We start from the raw sequence: 19,192 nt of genomic DNA, 5'->3' as shown, positions 1-19,192 counted from the left end.
GCGCTGGAAGACACATTTTGGGTCAGAAAGTGACTTATTGAATAGCTTCACCCTGTGAGTATGGGCCATTCTGTTGTCAGAAGGATTACACTGCACTATATTGTGTAGAGTAGCTATGTAAAATATGAGGATGCTTCCAATTAGCACCTGCTGAATCAGCTGTGTGACATTCCGGAAACATTGTGAACACATGTTACTCTGTTTAGCGTGATGCTGAACTCGCACACAAGTGCAATAAATCGACAAAGTGCATCAAAACAATCTGGTCACGCAGAAAAAAAACATGTGTGGTGGGTCATTTTTTTTTATCTGACCAGGCCCTACAGCCAACACCATGGCTTATTTTGCACACAATTCAAGAAAAAACGGTGGAATAGAAAAAATGGGACAACAACTGTTGCTAATTGCATATGTAAAACAGTTGGCAGATACCAAGCACACGTAGTTCGCTACTTACAAACTTCTTGTAGTCTATTTCAAAGAAGGTTTATAGTGACAAACAGCAGAAGCAGATACAGCATTTCAGGTCCTATCTGGAATTTTCTTCAGGTTATTTTGTACACAACCACCATCAAGAAAGCTAAGTCCATCAAGGTGTTGGGCCACTCATTGCTAAAAACTGTTTGGATAAACATGACACAATTTGCTGCTCAATGCAGTGCACAATTCTTGTCTCTGGCACATCGTCCGAGTTTCTTATACCAGACTCTGATCTCTTTGGGTTTAGTGCCTCTTTAGACCTGCCGTAAAGACAAAGGAAACCGGTGCCAGTTACAGATGCACATTTTGATAGATTGTATAACATAATTCCCTAGTCAACCTCCGCATGCAATAATCATTTACCCGATCACTCGGTGACACAACAGAAAAAAGCTGATGAGTAAAAGGGGCTGTAGCTTCTTTGGACGTGCTAGAATACCCTATGTTGCTTGGAGTCACTTTAAATATCTCTGTTGTCAAATCAGTGTAAGGAGGACTTTCTCAGCAACGTATCTTAAAGTTGCCGTGTAATTAGGGCCGCAACAGGGGGGACAGCTGGGACTGCTGTACCGGGCCCGGTGAGTCAAGGGGCCCCCCTGCAGGTGATCCTAACATGCAGTTTCAGATCCACGGCCTCCGGCATGACCCTTCTAACAGGCACCTATGCAGGTCCGGTCTGGAAGGCCCCTTCACTCTCAGAGGCTGCAGGTAGGCACACTCAACTCCCCCCACTGTTGTGGCCCTCCCTGCCCCTCCGGCCCATACCCCCATACGTCCTTCCCCCCCAGCACCGGCTCATAACCCCCCTCCCCCCACAGACCATAACTCCTCCCCCCCACCCAGCCCATATCTCCTCCCTCCCTGGCCCATACCTCCTCCCGCCCATACATACGCCCCTCCCTCACAGACCCCCAGTGCACATTGGGGTTGGGGGGTTAACAGGGGGTTAATTTGTCCTGTGCCCCAAGATTTCTATTGGCGGCCCTGCATATAATAGAAATACTTCTTTAGTATAATTCTCCCTTTGGTAATATCAGCATGAGGAGCAATGCAGTCCTTAAACAGGACCGATAGAACGCAACAGGTAATAAAAATGAGTTGCAATGGAACTGGTGGGAACATAGTAAAGATCCACTTGTCTCTATTAAACCAGGAGATCTGGTATAACGCTAGTGCCTCTTCATTTATTTCCGGTACACCTGATAATTACCCGTTGGCCAGCGAAACATTGTGTATGTGCCGTCCTACATATTATAATAAAGTAATGTTTTAATTGTCTCATGTAGCAATGTATCAATGTAACAACATTCACGTGCTCTCTGTTGCTTCCTGGGAACACGTTCAAAGCAACGGATATTTGCATCAGCAGCCTTGGCATATACTGGGCTGGGCAATCAGCGCACAGAAACGAAGGCATTAAACGCTCATCACTGCAGGAATCATACACGGGTGGGGAAAGCCAAATTACTATCACACTGGAAGCCTGCACGAGGCGCCACTGATTCAATGTGACTGGCTACTGGTGCGCAGTATGGCTTTAAAAGCTTCTAGGATAGATTGGGAACATCTGTTTATATCATATTAGCGATATTACAGAAAGATCCTATGACTTTTCATAAGCTACCCACAGAAAATATATAGTATAATTGAATTACAGTGTTTCCCATACACGATGTAGGAACCTCAGTTATAGCTGAAGAACAAAGATACATTATAGAAATTACAAATGGACCAATGTCTACAGGGACTTGGTCCTCATCTCCCTTTGATAGGAATAAACATGACTTAAATTTCATCAAGCATATTCTTTTCACATCAGGGATAATAACATTATTATTACCCAGAAGATGTATTACCTAGGGGCCCAGGGAATGATGCGGCCAATGCAATTTAATGTTACTTAGTGGACTAGGATAGGGGTGGGCCAACTCCTGTTCTCAAGGGCCACCAGCTTTTTAGTATAGCCCTGCGTCAGCACCGGTGGGTCAGTCAACGACTGAGCCACTGATTGAGCCACCTGTGCTGAAGCAGGGATATCCTGAAAAGCCGGCCTGCTGGTGGCCCTTGAGGACTGGAGTTGGCCCACCCATGGAGATAAAAAAATATATATATATATTGTAGTTTTTAATTCTACTCTGCCCTCGGCCTTCCAATAGTAAGGAAGGAGACATCACAATTCAAGGAAACAAATGTAGTCTGGAAAATAGCAAGTCGTTTCATTTCACTGGTTAATGTCTGTTTCCCATAGAAGTCCAGTGGCAACGAAGTTAGAAGGTGAAATATGAAAACATTTTTGATGGATTCTGCCATTTAGTGGTTGACGAACCTCGTTTTTTTTCTCTGTAGTGCCGCAGGAAGACTAAAATACTGCTCGCTACACACCACGACGAGGTGACATTCACCGCCGGGAGCTCATTTGTCAGCTAGCACTGGGCCATCAAGTCACCCAACGTATCTGCTTTCATTTCATCTCCTTGCACATGTCGTCACTCAAGCTAGCCTTGTAGCTCCACATCAACCGTTCTCTGTTAACAGGGCTGCACATTGTCAATTCATTGTCCAATGTCAATATTTTCCAAAAAAAATTGGTCAATTAAGTACTGTGTAATTTTTTTTTTTTACATTATCTTTTATTTTCTAATGCTGAAGTCGGATACTCATTACCCATATTTTAGGAGTGTGTATCTTTTGGCAAGAAAATTATTTAGCTCTTTTTTTTTTCCTTTAGATACGATTCAAATTTCAGAGCGGCCAGGCTTTAAGTTCTTAATAATTTCCAGAATATCGCGTCGCAAGGTCATGCTAATTTTAACTTGTGGCTTCCAATGGGACACATGTTTTAACTGGCCAGCTTTCAAAGCAGAAATGTGGGCAGTGATACAATCAGGGATTTAAGTAAGGGCTGGTTGGCATTGGGTATTCTTGGTTTAGTCATTGTAAAAATGTGTTGTTTGGAACATTTTTTTTATTTTTATTAATACTAAAGCAGCGTAACCCAATCGCTTCCAGAGAAACCTGCAACGTGCTCAGTTCGGGGCCTACAGTCCATGGCAGGTAAATCCTGTGAAAATTGGATCATTGCCTTGTTAATTATTGCAGTGTCCTAATGTACCTGGCATGGCAGAGACACATAGGACGTAGCAGATACATCAGGGGCAACTGCTTGTTTTGTAGGACAGACCAAGCCGATCCAAATGGAAGTGGAGCCCCCGGTTCCATCGTTTCCGTTATCCGGAAGTCGGTAGTGCCGGAACTCCGGTGCCACTTTGGTTCTTGGTGGCACTGTAAAGGTAAATGACCGTACAGCAGGAATCCCATTCACGATTCATTTAAATCTATGTCACTGTTAACCGGCAGCGATGGGGTTGAAATGGTACATTGGATGTTGCGTACCCGAATGGTTTCTCTTTGCGGGACTGAAGTATCAGTGTTTTTCCAGATCATTTAATTTTCACAGATATTTTGTGGAAGTGAGTTTAGGGTTTCTTATGACTTGTATTTAACACTCTATGGGGACAACCTGTTTGGTTTCTCCCCCTCTCTCTCACACTCCACCGCTCCTACTCTCTCTGTCTCTCTCACACTCTTCCTCTCTCTCTCACTCACTCTCCTCCTCTCTCACATTCCCTGCCTCGAACTCTCACTTCCCCCTCTCTCTTTCCTCCCACTCTTTGCCCCTTCTTTCCTCTCACTCTTCCCCCTCCCTCTCACGCATTCCCCCTCTCTCACTCACTTTACCTCCTCTCTCACTCTGTACCCCCATCTCTCTTATTCTACCATCTTCTCTCTCACTACCCCCTTCTCTCTCTCTACCCCTTTCTCTCTCAATCTCCCCCCTCTCTCTCACTCTTCCTCCTCATCTCACACTAAACCCCCCTCACGCTTTTCTCACTCTTCCCCTCCCTCTCACGCATTCCCCCTCTCTCACTCACTTTACCTCCTCTCTCACTCTGTACCCCCATCTCTCTTATTCTACCCTCTTCTCTCTCACTACCACCTTCTCTCTCACTCTACCCCTTTCTCTCTCAATCTCCCCCCTCTCTCTCACTCTTCCTCCTCATCTCACACTAAACCCCCCTCACGCTTTTCTCACTCTTCCCCCCTCTCTCTCACTTTTTCTCCTCTCACTCAAACCCCTTCACCCTTCATGCTTTTTTCACTCTTCTCCCCTCTTTCGCTGCCTCTCCCCCTCCACCCCCCCCCCCCCCCGGCCCTACCTGTGATTGATGAAGTCTACCATTAAGTGATGGACCTTTTTATCATCTAACATATGTACCAGTAACAAGCCTTGTTAACATGTCGCCAATTTGCATTATATCTGATATTATTACACTAACTTTCTTTATGTGGGAGCAATCAAAGTAAACATTGCCTGATTCATGTGTTTGTAACATTTATGCACCCCTATCGACTTTAGAAATGGAACATTCCACATTTTCCCTGTCAACCTGTGTCTCATCAGCCTGTCAATGGGTTGCTTTGATCTCATCCAATCAGAATGCTCCCTGTTTTTTTGGACCGCAATAGGAGAGTACTCTAGGGGAAAGATGAAAAGGGAGCCTCGTGCCTCTCTAAAGGAGAGCACTGATTGGCTAATTCTACTTGACGGACTGATAATGGAGGGGAAAAAAAGCAATCTTGAAATGCCTTTCTTGATACCAGTCATTTATTGGTAGAACTGGTAGCAGAAGATATTCACAAATACCTATGTAGTCATATTTGGAAGGTCAGGTTATTATTCCTGACATTCTGACCCTGCTGCACCACGTGAATGGCAAATGCTCCTGACAAATATTATACATTTATTATAAACTAGTTTCAAAGGGACATTTTTATTAGATGAGTTGAAAGAAGAAATAGCAGAATGTTTATACATTTTTTAAGCCTATTAAAACCAGATGTACAAATTCTTATGCTTTTACGGCATAATGTAACAGACAAAATAGATTTTTTTGTGTAATTGCTGAATTTCACTTGTTAAATCTTTTACTGGTATCGTCAGTATTTTTAAGGCATGGGCTATAGGGTTTTTTGTGGGGTTTTTTTCAAACAAATTTTCAGAAAGATGCAACATATAGATAACTAGCTGAAAGGATCCAGCGTTGTGTTAAATTCATAGAAACCCCAAAATACTGAGATTTATAAATGGATCAGATTTGAGTTACTTTATGGGAAACCCCCTACTATAACAACAACTTCCCCCCATAATAGCTTCATTGCCTCTGAGGTTCTGAAGTGGTCGATCGAGAGCCTCTAATGCTGCGTGTGTGGGACATTGTCCTCTCGTCCCAAACAATGATCTCGCACTCTTGAAGAACTTTGGCTGCTCCTGTATTTTTGCTAATGTCGAAAACTGGATTTTCAGAGTAACCAAGATGAAGTGGTAGCCTGCGGGTTGTTTGATGGGATCAAGTCATCTGCAATGTAATATGTGATGTCATCAGTGATATCATTTGTGAGTTGTATCCAAACATAGACCAAAAGCTGCTCCTTCATCTCAGGAACCATCATGCAAAATGTAGTTGATGATATCTTAAGACATGTCCAAAATGCCTAGCGAACAGACACTTTCCAAAATCTATATTAGAGAAGACCCTTTGGTTTTTGATGTACAACATTAAGGGCGAGTAACGTGAAGATGTCATTCCATAAGACACCTTCCAGGGCCTGAAGACATCTTCTGACTCATTAACATGAATGGCCTTGGACTGCTTAGCAAATATATTCCTAAATGCAGTATGAAACTGTAATATTTGCATGAAGTTTTGAAGCCTGTAAAGGTATGCAGATAAATAAACGTGCCATCTTGAATTGATTATTGTCGAATGGTTATAGGTGTACTATAAATACTTTGAAGGCACACTTAATAAACACAGTGGATTATTTTTCAGAACCACTGTCTTACCTTCTAAGCATTCTCTTGAGACTGTAGATTACTTATGACCCAACATTTGCTGTGACCTGCTATTAATTTCGTTTCCAAAAAACACAGTTTGCAGCCATTCTTCTTTCTCTCGTCCAACTTTGCGGTGTCTTCAGGCTCTGTGGAGTTGGATAGTCTATACTCTAAATCCTTTAAAACTTCTGAAGTTGGCTACAAAAAGCTAGTGCCTGGTATTCAAATTCAATGATATTTTTATTGCTTATTAATGAAAGTTTCCATCTTTCTCTCTTGTTCTTCGTTGCTCAATTTCCTTAGCTCTTAGCGAGCTGTTTGCATTAACACCTCTTGCTTTTTTAAAGGAGCGTTGCGCGTTCCAACACAAATTGAGTTTTTAGCTGAAATTGATAGAAGAGTCATTACCTGCTACAATACTGTGTTCCAGTCCCAGATCCAGCCAGCCAAATCATCAAAAACACGTCTCAATACTAATCCCAAACTAGGTAGTAAATTGGGAAAATGGCAGAGCAGGTCACATACTTATTAAATGTATGCCGTTTCAAGCTGGACCATGGAACTGGACTCGTTGTAGCAATACAAAGCTAGTCCAGACACATGTATGTACGATCTAGGACATTCGGTCGTGGCCGTTTCGGCGCAACCAAATGACCGCCGACACTTGGTCACAACTCACCTTGCCGCCGGGACACTGAGCAAGGGGCCACTTCGCACTAAGATAAGTCCCTAACCCTTACCCTAAAACCACCTGTTAGGCACCAATACTAACACCTACCCTAAAAACCTTACCCTAAAAGCCCTTCAGTTAACCCCTACCCTAGCCACTAAAACCCCTAACGCTAACCCCCTACCCTAACCACTAAAACCTACCTTATGTTAGAAGGTGGCCCAGTGTCCAGCAGCGGATCGGCCGCGACAGAGGTCCGTCTGCAGCTGAACACCGGCAGTCATTTGGTCGCGGTGAAAGGGCCATGACAAATTGTCCCATCCCGTCTATGTATATGAAGGGATCTATATATATATATATATCAATAGAATGTTTGGGGCATCATTGCAGTCACACAAGATACGTATTGACTCTCGAGTCTCAAATCGTCTACGCTATGGACTTAATTGTCTTGTAAAAGACATGTTAGTTCTGGACCAGACCAGATTGCATTGTATCAAAGATGGTGTGTAAGCGTGAGAGGTCTATTCCTATGAGCATAGATATACCTCTTTCTAAAAGGCACTCGTACAATACGCCTGCTTTTTTTGCAGTTGTGTAGCTAATGTTTTCGTCTATGAAGAAGCAAGGCCACATTTTTATGCACTTTCCAACATGTTTCCTCAAAATAGAAGCCTTTCAGGCATGGGATGAGAGAGAATATATGACAAATGTTTTTCCTGCTGTTGCAGACTTTCTTTATAATCCAGTGGTTAACCTCTGGTCCTGCTGTTCATCTAATATATCCCAAAATAGTGACTCTTTTAGCCGAATGGAACCCTTTACAGGAAAGCATAAACTTGTATATATTTTTAGAGGGGGGAAAAAAAAAACCTCTGTTTCATTTTACAAAAACAAAAAGACTTAAGTGTCAGCCACATCCTATAAAAATAAAACAAGATTAGCATAGCAGTCTTCTCGTTAAAGATTAACTGCTCAAAAGTGTCCAAATTGGACACTGTTTGGTGGCAATTTAGGGTCCAGCTGACATCAATGGCTATAAAAGACGGAGACTCCTCAATTGGCTTCTGGGATCCGTGTGGTTGAAATATAACATAAAACTGTCCAGCAAAACCCTTTTTCAAAATGATTACCTTTAAAACATTCGCATGGCACCAAGGGACTGCTAAGTCTTTAAATAGAAAATTATATTTGGAACATATGGCCCTGGTTCCCAAAGTCCCCCGGCGGCAAACTGCGCCAATACTGGCGTCAAAACGATGCCACGCTTTTAAATGAACAGATATTCTGTTGAAGACGATTTGAATTTTCCATGTATATGTTATATAGGGCTGTTTCTTTGCTCCGATTTTGCCCCAGACTTTGATACATAGACACCTCAGCGTTGTCTGGTTTGTTAATATGGAGCGTCCCCTCTCCCAGGGTGGGTGGAAGTGTGAGAAAGTCGTTCTTAGAGCATTTATAGCGAGAGGCGCTGACTTCACCTGCGGCCCCCCCGCTGTGTCCACTCCAGCAGCCCGCTCTCCCTCTCCCCACTGGGCAGAGGGGGTGGAGATGTTGCTGGCGTGGATCGTAGCTTCTTCCCACTCCCTCGGCTGCTTAATAACAGAGTGCTGATAAATACTGCACTGCCCCGCTCCTCTCCTGTGCTAATCGCCGGTTCCCGGTATAAGAAGAGCAGCGGGACAGTGTTGATCAGTGTGCCGGCATTACGAATCTGTCTGATGGGTGTAAGAAGAAGCTCCAACTCATGGCTGAAAGATTCCTTCTGCTATGCACTAAGGGCCGCTTTAACCATTAGGCGGACTAGGCGGCTGCCGCCTCCTAAATTCTTCCGCCGCTGCCCACCATTGTGCAGTTTCCTAACCTCGTGGGGGATTTGCCTGAGCAGGGAGAGGGCAAAGCAGTTGCTACAGGGGGCTGGGCACTTTCCTCCATCCTGATTGGCTGCATTCCCCAGCATAAACCAATCAGGCGGAGCTGTCAGGAGCTTGGGGGCTGAACCAAGCAGAGGAGTCAGCAGCATGGACCAGAGACTGGTGTGTCTGTCTGTGTGGCCAGCCGTGTGTGTTTGTGTACTGTATATGTGTGTTCTGTGGCTGTCCTGTATGTATGTGTTCGGTTCTAGTGTGTGTCAGTGGGGCCGAGAGAGCATGTCAGTGGGAGGGGGGGGAGGGGGGGGGAGAGACAGTCAATGAGGGGGAGATAGTGTCAGGAAGAGTAGCAGAGATTTTGTTAGAATTGCCTACCACTGCCTTAGAGTTTAGAGCCAAGTGTCAAATTAAATATAATGGGGCCTTCTGAGAATGAACTGTCACATACTTGGGCACATTATGCGCTACCAGCTTATGACATGTGGTTTGTGGTAAACAGAACAAAACATTTGTTCTGCGGGGCGCACTTGTGCAATGCTGGTGAGGCCGCTCTCGCACTGCATGAATCCGATTCCATATTTTGATTTTCAGTAGGAAAAAGGCAGAGCATTTTTGTTATAGAAGCTACTCAGTGAAGAACCATGCAAACTATTTTTAGATGCTGGAATTGTCAATATGAAATTGTAAGCTGAGTGGTTAATGGCGCTTTAACAATCGGGAGCTGTCTGGCTCACACAGTGTAACATTGTTTTCAAAATAGTTGTGAATTAAAAAAGACCTTCTGGCGTTTGGTTTCGATCCTCGAAAGGGCAGAAATTTCCACTTCTTCATTCTGTCAACAATATATCCTTCATTCTTTAGGGACACAAGCCCTCTACTAACACACTTACGTAACGTACAGTATTTCTAGGCATTGCTGCATCTTTGTGGGAGCGAAGTCACATAGTCACCATGTACTTGTTTTATGTATAATATATACCGCTTGTGTTTAGATAGACAATTACATTTTAATGTTGAATTAATCATAATAAATAATAACTTTGTCATATAGTGCTTTTCTCCCAATGGGACTCAAAGCTAGGGTTGCCAGGTGTCCGGTATTGAACCGGACTGTCCTGTATTTGGACACACTGTCCAGTAAAAAACAAAGGGAAATACTGGACATGTATGTATCCGGTATTACCTCTCTGGACACAGTGATCTGACCGGCTTGGGGGGGGGGGAGGGGGGACCGCGGCATTTCCCTGAGCAGGGAGAGAGCAGGGCTGTTGCTAGGGGGCTGGGCAGCTTCCTCCATCCTGATTGGCTGCATTACCCAGCAGCAGCCAATCAAGAGGAGGTGTCAGGAGAGGAGGAAACCGCATGGAGCAGAGAGAGAGGTGTGTGTGTCTCTCAAAAACATCACACCTTTCACCATTGTGTCCAGTATTTTTTGGAGAAGCCACCTCGCAACCCTACTCAAAGCGCGTCACAATTACAGTATCGGGTGCGCTAAGCAGCACATAGGAATGTTACAGACACAGTCCCTGCCCAGTAAAGCTTACAATCTATGTTTTTGGTGCCTGAGGCCGAGGGTGATAAAGTGACTTGCCCAAGGTCACAAGGTGCTGACGCCGGGAATTGAACCAGGTTCCCCTGATTAAAACTTTGTGTCATTGTTATCAGAGTCAGTGTCTTTACTCGCTAAGCCACGCCTTCCTTATAGGATTTGTTCGAAGGGATAAAATGCCTGTAATCAAGGTTACCTCTTATATTGCAGCAAATCCCCTGCTTCCTCGACCCCCTGCGCCATGATTGCGTTGTGATGAGACACATGTAACATTAGATTCTTCCTCCCATTTTACATTTTTTTTATCATGTTGACCTTTTGGGGCATAGACACAAGAAAGTGCAACTTGATTCAGAACATAGGGCAATATTTTTTGCGTCAGCTTGAAATGATATCAAATTGATGAAACAAAGTGACGCTAATGACTTGAGAACAGAAGAAAATGTCTCCCCCCGGCCTGGCGGGTTCAGATGAGGAAGGAAAACGGCACCAGTTACAGACGCAAACGTCGCTACACCCCGTTATAATTATTATTTGTGTAACGCGCCAACATATTCCGTGGCGCAGTACAATAGGGTCGGAGGACGGAAACAATCAAATAAACATTAACATACATTGTTACGGTGGGGAAGGAGGGCCCTGCCCCCCAGGAGCTTACGCTCTATAAGGAAGGGGAAGTGCAGGACTCGTCTCCTTGCTTCCTCTACTCCAGCAGACATATCAGGACACTCTCTCTCTCTCTCCAGGTCAGCGTAACATCAGAACGCCCATTGTTATCCTTGATAAATATCAAACCTTGGGGCATATTTACCAGGTGCCGGTACGGGTTATCACACCCGTTGACTAAAATGGGAGTTGAAGCTGGAACGGGTGCGATATCCCGACCCCTTGTGTGTCTCATGCTTCTTGGGTCACTGTGCTTGGGACAGCAGTACAGTAATTGATTCTGGAACAAAAAGCCGTCAAACCCAGTGATGCGGAGGCTTCCTATTGGCCCGACGTTTGACAGCCATTTTCTTTTCTCTGGATGGAGATTAAAACCCGGTGACTTCACCGGTAAGTTCACTGCGGTGTCCCCAGAGTTGAAAGTAGGTTGTGTGGGCCTCGCCAGGGGCCCATTCTGTACACAAAAAGTGGGAGGGTAAAAAAAAAAAAAAAAAAGTAGAGGGGATTGCTGCTTTAAGCTCCACGATGAACTGGAGGCCTCTCTGACACATTAGTGCAGGAGTGGCCAACTCCAGTCCTCATGGGCCACCAACAGGTCAGGTTTTCAGGATATCTCTGCTTCAGCACAGGGGACTCAATCAGTGGCTCAGTCTTCGACTGAAGTTGGCCACCTCTGCATTAGAGGACACGGGTAGTGCCCTTAGTGACAGCAGCCCTGCAATGTAAACGTACTCTAGTAGCTGTGCAGATTGTGGCAACGTGAACATCTTGCTTTAAACTAGTCTTATTCCTGCAGTTATAGTGGGAGAGACATGGCTCTCCTTTCACTTAGGGACAGCTTAGTTATTCTAACTTACCCGCTCACGGAGCACAGTATTTAAAAGTTCTGATTAAGCCGTCTAGCAGCTTTGGGGTTAAGTGGCGGTGTCGTTTACCTGGAAGAATCCAAATGCATGTGAATTCTACACAGAGCAGCAAATAATGAGAATACAACAATCAGGCCAATAAAAACACATTGTGATGCTTCGAATACCAGCCGGATTAGTGCGCAGATTGGCAGGGGAGTGCATTTCCCTTCAAACCCCAGTTTTATGTTTTTATTTAAGCTTTTAAGGAAATCTGTGAAAAATGTATGTGTCTCGGTGAAACTATGTGTTCTGGGCTCGGATGTTTGACTTTCTGACAGGTAGTATTCGCAGTCATTGGATTGCAAGCTGTGTGTTGTACATTGTGCTGAGCTCCATGCGCTGTTATTGCTCCTCACAAATAGCACCAGCATAAAAAAAACATTTTCAATGATATTTTCCAGCAGCTCCTTTGTTTTCCCTTATTACAGGGATTCTCAACTCCAGTCCTCAAGACCCCCTCCCCCCCCCCAACAGGTCAGGTTTTAAGGATATCCCAGCTTCAGCACAGGTGGCTCAATCAGAGGCTCAGTCAAAGACTGCGCCTCTGATTGAGCCACCTGTCCTGAAACAGGGATATCCTGCTGAAGCAGGGATCAGGAAAACCAGACCTGTTGGGGGTAGGGTCTGGACTGGAGTTAATGACCCCTGCCTTATTACGTATAAAACAGAAGTGTCAACTCTTCCTGATTTTTCTGCGTCTCGCTGATTTTTAGAATCCGTGGAGTGGCGCTGATTTTACTGTAAGCGAGCACTTTCCCAATACAATTCAGTTTAGTGGCCGAAACTCTACCAAATATTATTGATTTGTGTTCTTGGAGGTTTCTGTTAAAAGCTTCTTAAAGTTTTTCTGGTGTATTTTGATTATGAAGACAAACAACCCTTATTTACACTGTGTCCCTTTATAGCATAAGTGAAGCTGATCTTTCTTATAAATATTATATTTTATAAGGGAACAACATATTCCACAACAGTATATGGGGGAGTTAGGGGGGAGATGGTAACGATAAGATTACAACATCAACAGGGAGCTTTCCCAAGAACTATTCATCCCAGGGGCAGTACAAAGGACACGGGGTAATACCTTAAGGTCGGAGGAAAGGAGATTTCTCCAGCCACAAAGGAAAGAGTTCCGTACAGTAAGGGCTGTTACAATTTGGCGAATTTGGATCCGCAGCGGATCGTCCGGTTCCTTTGGGTCCCCGTATTTCAGCAGATCAGTCTCAAAAACGGCGATTCGCTTTTTGCGGATTTGTTATTTATTGTTACCTGTGCACTCCGCGGATTGCGCCACCCGTCAGCGCATTTGTAGAATCCAATCCGCGGATTCTTAAGAATCCGCCAACGGATCGCTGAATCCACAGATTGGATTCTACAAATCCGTCCACGAGTTGTATCCAATGGCGGTTTTTGATGAATCCGCGCAGATTAAAACCGACCAAATCCGTTTGCGGATTTTACACCGCAAAACTGATTTTGGAGCGGAAAATGCAAGAAAATCCTGGAAACAGATTTGGGCAGTTTTGCACATGTAGTTACAATGTGGAATTCATTATCCATGGAGACTGTGATGGCAGATACAATAGATATCTTTAAAAAAAAAAGGTTGGCCATCTTTTTAGAAAGGAAATGTATACAGGGATATACAGTACCTAATAAGTAAACATGGGAAGGATGTTGACCCAGGGAGTAATCCAATATTTGGAGTCAGAAAGGAATTTATTTTTTCCCCTTATAAGATATCATTATAATTATAGCGCTGCTAGTTTTATGTAGCGCTTTACAGAGACATTTTTGCAGACACAGTTGCTGCCCTATACAACCTATGTTTTTGGTGCCTGAGGCACAGGAAGATAAAGTGACTTGCCCAAGGTCACAAGGAGCCGACACCAGGAATTGAACCAGGCTCCCCTGCTTCAAACTCTGTGTCAGTCAGTGTCTTTACTCACTGAGCCGCTCCTTCTCCAATGATCTTTTACTGCGTTTTTTTGTTTGCCTTCCTCTGGATCAATATACTGTAAGTACGGGTATAGGATAAGCGCCTGTCATCTAAATTGAACATAGGTTGAACTCGATGGACATATGTCTTTTTTCAACCTCCTCTACTATGTATCATACACTGGTAGACTGTTTAAGTAGAGTCGTGCTCCAAGGAGCTTACGATCTAAAAGGCGGGGAGTGGAATTAAAACATGTGAATGTAGACAGAGATCAGTGTGTGGTTCTGAAGTCTATTCACCATGAGGATAGCAGAAGGAATGCTCTTTATTGGCTTCAGATCAGATGATGGGTGTTATAGCTGAGACAGGGGAATAATAATACCAGGATGATATCTGGCATCTGAGAAGTCGTCCAGGCTTGTTTTTGATAAAGATCATCATCCAGTGTCCTTTGTCAAACTATGTTAAAAGGGGATTGGAATCTGTACAAACTTGCACCTCTCAGGAAAACAGCTGGGGCTCTATTACCTAAGCAGTGCTATTCTACAAGGCACCTTATGAACCATTCGTTTAACCAGGTGGTAAGGTGTCTTCCAGCACCGGAAGGTGTTTTGTGGAATAGCATCGCTTACCAAACATGGGCCGTGGCGTGTTCCTGATTTTCCATTCCTTCTCCTTCTATTATGATGTCTGACAGTCAATAGGAGTAGAAACGAGATCCCATAATGCTTAGCAACTCTCTTGCCCCCCACCACACCAGTATCAAGGTGCGTTCAGATGCTGTCTCTGAGCAGCTGGCTTTTTACCATTGGTATTGAATGACATCGTATAAATCAGCGGTGCGCAAACTTGGGGGGGGGGGCGCGGCAGTTATAGAGGTCCCGCGCCCTCCCCCCAAGCATTTAAATTTAATGATGGGGGACCGCGCGAGGCCTCTATAATACTTACCTTCCCTTCCAACGACGCGTCGTTCTGGTAACCTGGCGTCAAATGACGTTACCATGGCGATGTGACGTCACATGACCCCGCGCGTGATTAGATGCCGGGGTCGAGCAGGGGGGTGGGGCTGCGATGCCCCGAGGAGAGCAGGTAGGGGTGCGCACGGGGAAAAGTTTGCGCACCCCTAGTATAAATGTATAATATAATGTAGTCTTTTTATCGTTTTATAGTGTATATTTATTTTTAATTCACTGCCTTTCATCTTCTGTGGAAATGGACCTCAGAATAGAAATGCCTTGTAAAGCAACCATAATAATGATTATTATATCAGCTAATTAATTAACTGAAAATGTGAGCTACTTAATGCACACTCTGTAAAATATCTAAAAACACCCATTATTGTACACAGTCTTTAAATAAGTGTCTGCTTAGGATCAGACCTTCCTATTTAGCGTAAACTTTGCATTTTTAATCAAATACTTGTGAACAATAAATCATTAATTTTGCACTGTTACAGCTGGGCTCAGCCAGTCTGTTTCTCGTCAGATGGTGGCTGCCTTGACACTATTTCCTCTTCCTTTCGAGAGGTGATTGGCTTTACTTTGTATCCACGTGCACCGGGCAGTGCAAGGAAGGCCTTCCTGCCTAAATAAACAGCAATTGGCATAATTAGAAATAATTAGGGCACTTAATAATTTCCATCTAAATACATATTACATGCACGCCGTGTCCGTGATCTTTCAGGTTATAAAGCACTCACCAACTGGATTTCCATGCAATTAAAATTAAAATTGAAGTACAAAAGTTAGATTAGGCAGCAAAGCTCTGCCCCTGTTGGTTAAAGAGGTGGAGAAGTGAGAACGGAACGAACAGTAAGGAGACAGATGTAAGGCCAAATTCACTTAGCAGTGCTAGTCCATAGGATAATTTCCACTGCCAGAAGGCACATTGCAGCTCATTAACTCCAATTGGCCATATGGTATCTTCCAGTGTTGGAAGGTCTCTCATGGAGGAGCACTGATTATTAAATATATTGCCCATAATTACATTTACAATGAATGCACAATTTATTGTGCAATTCAAGTTAAGTCTCTAGTATTTTTATGTCTGTACATAGTAATATTAATAGGGTTATAGACCCCTGGCTTGGAGAGGTTTGGCCTTTCGTTAATTCTTGTGCATCGCCGTGTATTTGTACAGTCGTCTTGGGCAGTTGGAATGTGTCTGTTTGGAAGATAGAATCTCTGAAGCCCAGAGAAAGAGATGTAATCTGGGAATGAGAGATATGGAGAGGAGGATAAAGGGTTTTTATTAATACAGAAGGTAGAAGGGCTTCTTATAGGGAAAGAGAAGATCTGAGTGGGAGACAGTTTATATGAAGAAGATAGAAGGTGAAATATATTTCACAGAGAGTGATGGAGGAAAGGAAATTGCAGAAAGATAGTGGAAGAGGAAGGGGTATAAAGCAGGTAAAAGAGACAGAGGACATCTGAGAGATATGGGCTCAATGGAAGAGGGTGCAGAGGAGAGAGGATATCAGAGGAAGGCAGAGGGAGTAGTATTAGTGGGGGATTTCCCATTAGGCCCGGGCTGGCAAAATTTCGGGGCAACATACAAAGGCCCCGCTCTCTTCGCCAGTGATTGCCGGGGGAGAGCATGGGGCCTCTGTAAAGGTCTCTTACCTTCTTCTTCATGCTATCCGCCTCCTTCTGGAGCATCGATATCACATGGCGACGTGTTGCCACGACAAAGTGACGCCAAATGGCGTTGTGTTGTCATGGAAACGCGTCATGTGACATTGCGGCACTTGACACCGTGATACTGCAGAAGGAGGAGGGTGGCGCTGCTGGAGGCGGCGGCCCGGGGTAAGTGCCCATGCTCGGCAAAGTTATAAATCAGCCACTGAGTGGGATGTGACGTCAAACCACCTCTAGTCCTATATTCATCTGGAGACAGGGAGCAGGGCATCGAGAAGTGATGTCGTTCTCATAATGGTGGTATGTCTTCGTGCTCCAATGTTTTGTGGCTAAAGGAGAAGAATTCCTCCGTACTCTGCCAAAGTGGAATACAGTATATGGTAAAACTTGTGTTCTCCAAGTGAGATGTTCTTCAATTTTAAAATGCTCAAGAAGCACAAGGGGACCAAGTTCTTCTACCCAATTTACTGTTGAACAAAATGGCCGACATCTTGCACTGACAAAGGGGGAGAATGTATTCAACGTCAAGAATACAGATTTCCAGCAAATAATCCTCGACATCTTTTGATCATACGACTTTGAGTATTAAACAGTCGCTGGATGTGTTTATTTGTTGTTTTAAAGATGAGCTGAATTCCAAATGGTTTCTTGCTCTTGTAGACATCCAGAATTACCCGTTCTGATGATGACAAGGACAATGGCTGGGACGCCTGGGGCACGTGGAGTGACTGTTCCCGTACATGTGGAGGTGGAGCATCCTATTCTCTGCGGAGATGTTTGAACGGCAGGTTAGTAGGGATTTGTATGGAGGACCATGTTATTAGGCGTGTGGTCATTGTGCAGCTTGCTTCTTGGAGGACCTTTGATCCTCTAGTTCCTATCAATAATGTTTTATCGTTAATGGCTTGTGCTGGCCTACTTACTAGCTTGCTTGAGGTTCTTCAAACAAAAGCAGGCCTTCTTATTACAGTACTTGCAATCAGTCAGATGTTAAACCATGGGTCTCCTGCTTTGTAATTATGTGATAATGAGCGTTTAAATAACAGATATACATTCTGGGCATGTTTCCTGGGGATGTGTTTGTTTTCATGAAGTCAACAAGAGGATATCAAACCAGTCTATGGAATTATGGAAGGAAAACCATTTGGACATTGGGAAAGACATGGATGAACGTTGAAAGTTATTCCAAAATAAGATGAAAGTGTGGTACACAAGGGAAAATAAAAGGGTGCACATGATGATATTTGGAGAGATTAGGTGTGTAAAAAGTTTCAATTACTGAGAAGGTACAGTCATTTCAAGATTATTTTGGAGTGAGAAGAGAAGCCAACTTAAATTGCAGTTTTATTGACTTTAAATTGTAATGTAAGCTGAGCATATAAACTTTATCCAATGATTGTTAGTTACATGGACTTGGTGATCATACGTAATCCTTTATAACAGGAGTAGCCAACTCCAGTCCTCAAGAGCTACCAACAGGTCAGGTTGTCATGATATCCCTGCTTCAGCACGGGTGGCTCAGTCAGTGGCTCGGTCTTTGATTGAGCCACCTGTGCTGAAGCAGGGATATCCTGAAAACCCGTAGGTAGCTCTTGAAGACTGGAGTTGACTACCCCCCTGCTTTACTAGAAAAGGATGTGTGAGATCATTCCTCTCCTTTTTCTTCATCACCTTACAGTGTATAACCATTTCACCACCTAGAATAACTCTGTGTCTTTCCTACTGACCAAGAATGAAAGATTCATTGAGAAATGTAACTCTGATAGTTGCTCCGACCAAAACTCCACCACCTTCTCGTTGCAGGAGCTGTGACGGTCGGAACATTCGATACAAAACGTGCAGCAATAACGTAAGTGTAGACGGATTATTTTTGTTATTTTTTTTGCCTTTCTTTCATTGTCTTGAATGTTTCAGAATCGAAACTTGCCGGAAATTCACTGCCCCTGTTTTATTCTAACTTCCTATATCCTTCTAGTTCTTCCATTTGAGGCTTAGCCTAATTGACAGCACAAGGCTTTGATGCAACACTTCCTCGTTGTGTTTTTTTTGGTTTGCGGCGTCTCCCTGCCAAGCGGCAAGGCAGAATGTTTTGTGTGTGCTAGAAGGAAGTTGCGCTTCCGAGAGGATTTAAAAGACACCATTTTTTTTAATTTGATTTTAAAGTAGCCAATAATGATATTAATGTTATCTTAAAAAAAGAGACATTTGTGCTCATTAAATTCCACACTAGAACAAAAAATAAATAAAAGAAGCGCATGGAGGGACACTATTAGTAAAAAATAATGTGTTACTTTATATAAAAAATACACTTCACAACACTTTGATAAACACTTTGATAAAAATGTATGTTCCCATCGTCCCAAAAGGAGTCAGTTGTACACAGGGTCCTAGGAGAGTCCTATGCAGAGACAGGGCGCACTTATTTCACCATATTCATTAAATTCCAGATATCTTATGGAAGTCCTAATTACTACATTCCTTAAACTCATGCTAATATTTAATGCTATTAACTCTGTTTAAAGATGCCAGCACATATGCGTTTCTATTTCCTTTCCTACAATGCAATACTGGCCCCTT

General features: G+C 43.7%; 1 protein-coding gene across 1 annotated transcript in view; it reads left to right on the top strand.

The window, feature by feature from the left end:
* ADAMTSL3 (ADAMTS like 3) overlaps positions 1–19,192 on the top strand; it is a 257,600-nt gene that overhangs the window by 126,340 nt on the left and 112,068 nt on the right. Inside the window, exons 4-5 of the mRNA XM_075575555.1 lie at positions 17,276–17,403; positions 18,419–18,464. Of these exons, the coding sequence (XP_075431670.1) occupies positions 17,276–17,403; positions 18,419–18,464 (174 nt within the window). The remainder of the gene's footprint in view (positions 1–17,275; positions 17,404–18,418; positions 18,465–19,192) is intronic.

The sequence above is a fragment of the Ascaphus truei genome, chromosome 18, assembly GCF_040206685.1.
Source record: "Ascaphus truei isolate aAscTru1 chromosome 18, aAscTru1.hap1, whole genome shotgun sequence".
Taxonomy (NCBI): Eukaryota; Metazoa; Chordata; class Amphibia; order Anura; family Ascaphidae; genus Ascaphus; species Ascaphus truei.
Note: the sequence above shows the minus strand (reverse complement) of the source record. Positions and strands in the feature narration are given on the sequence as shown.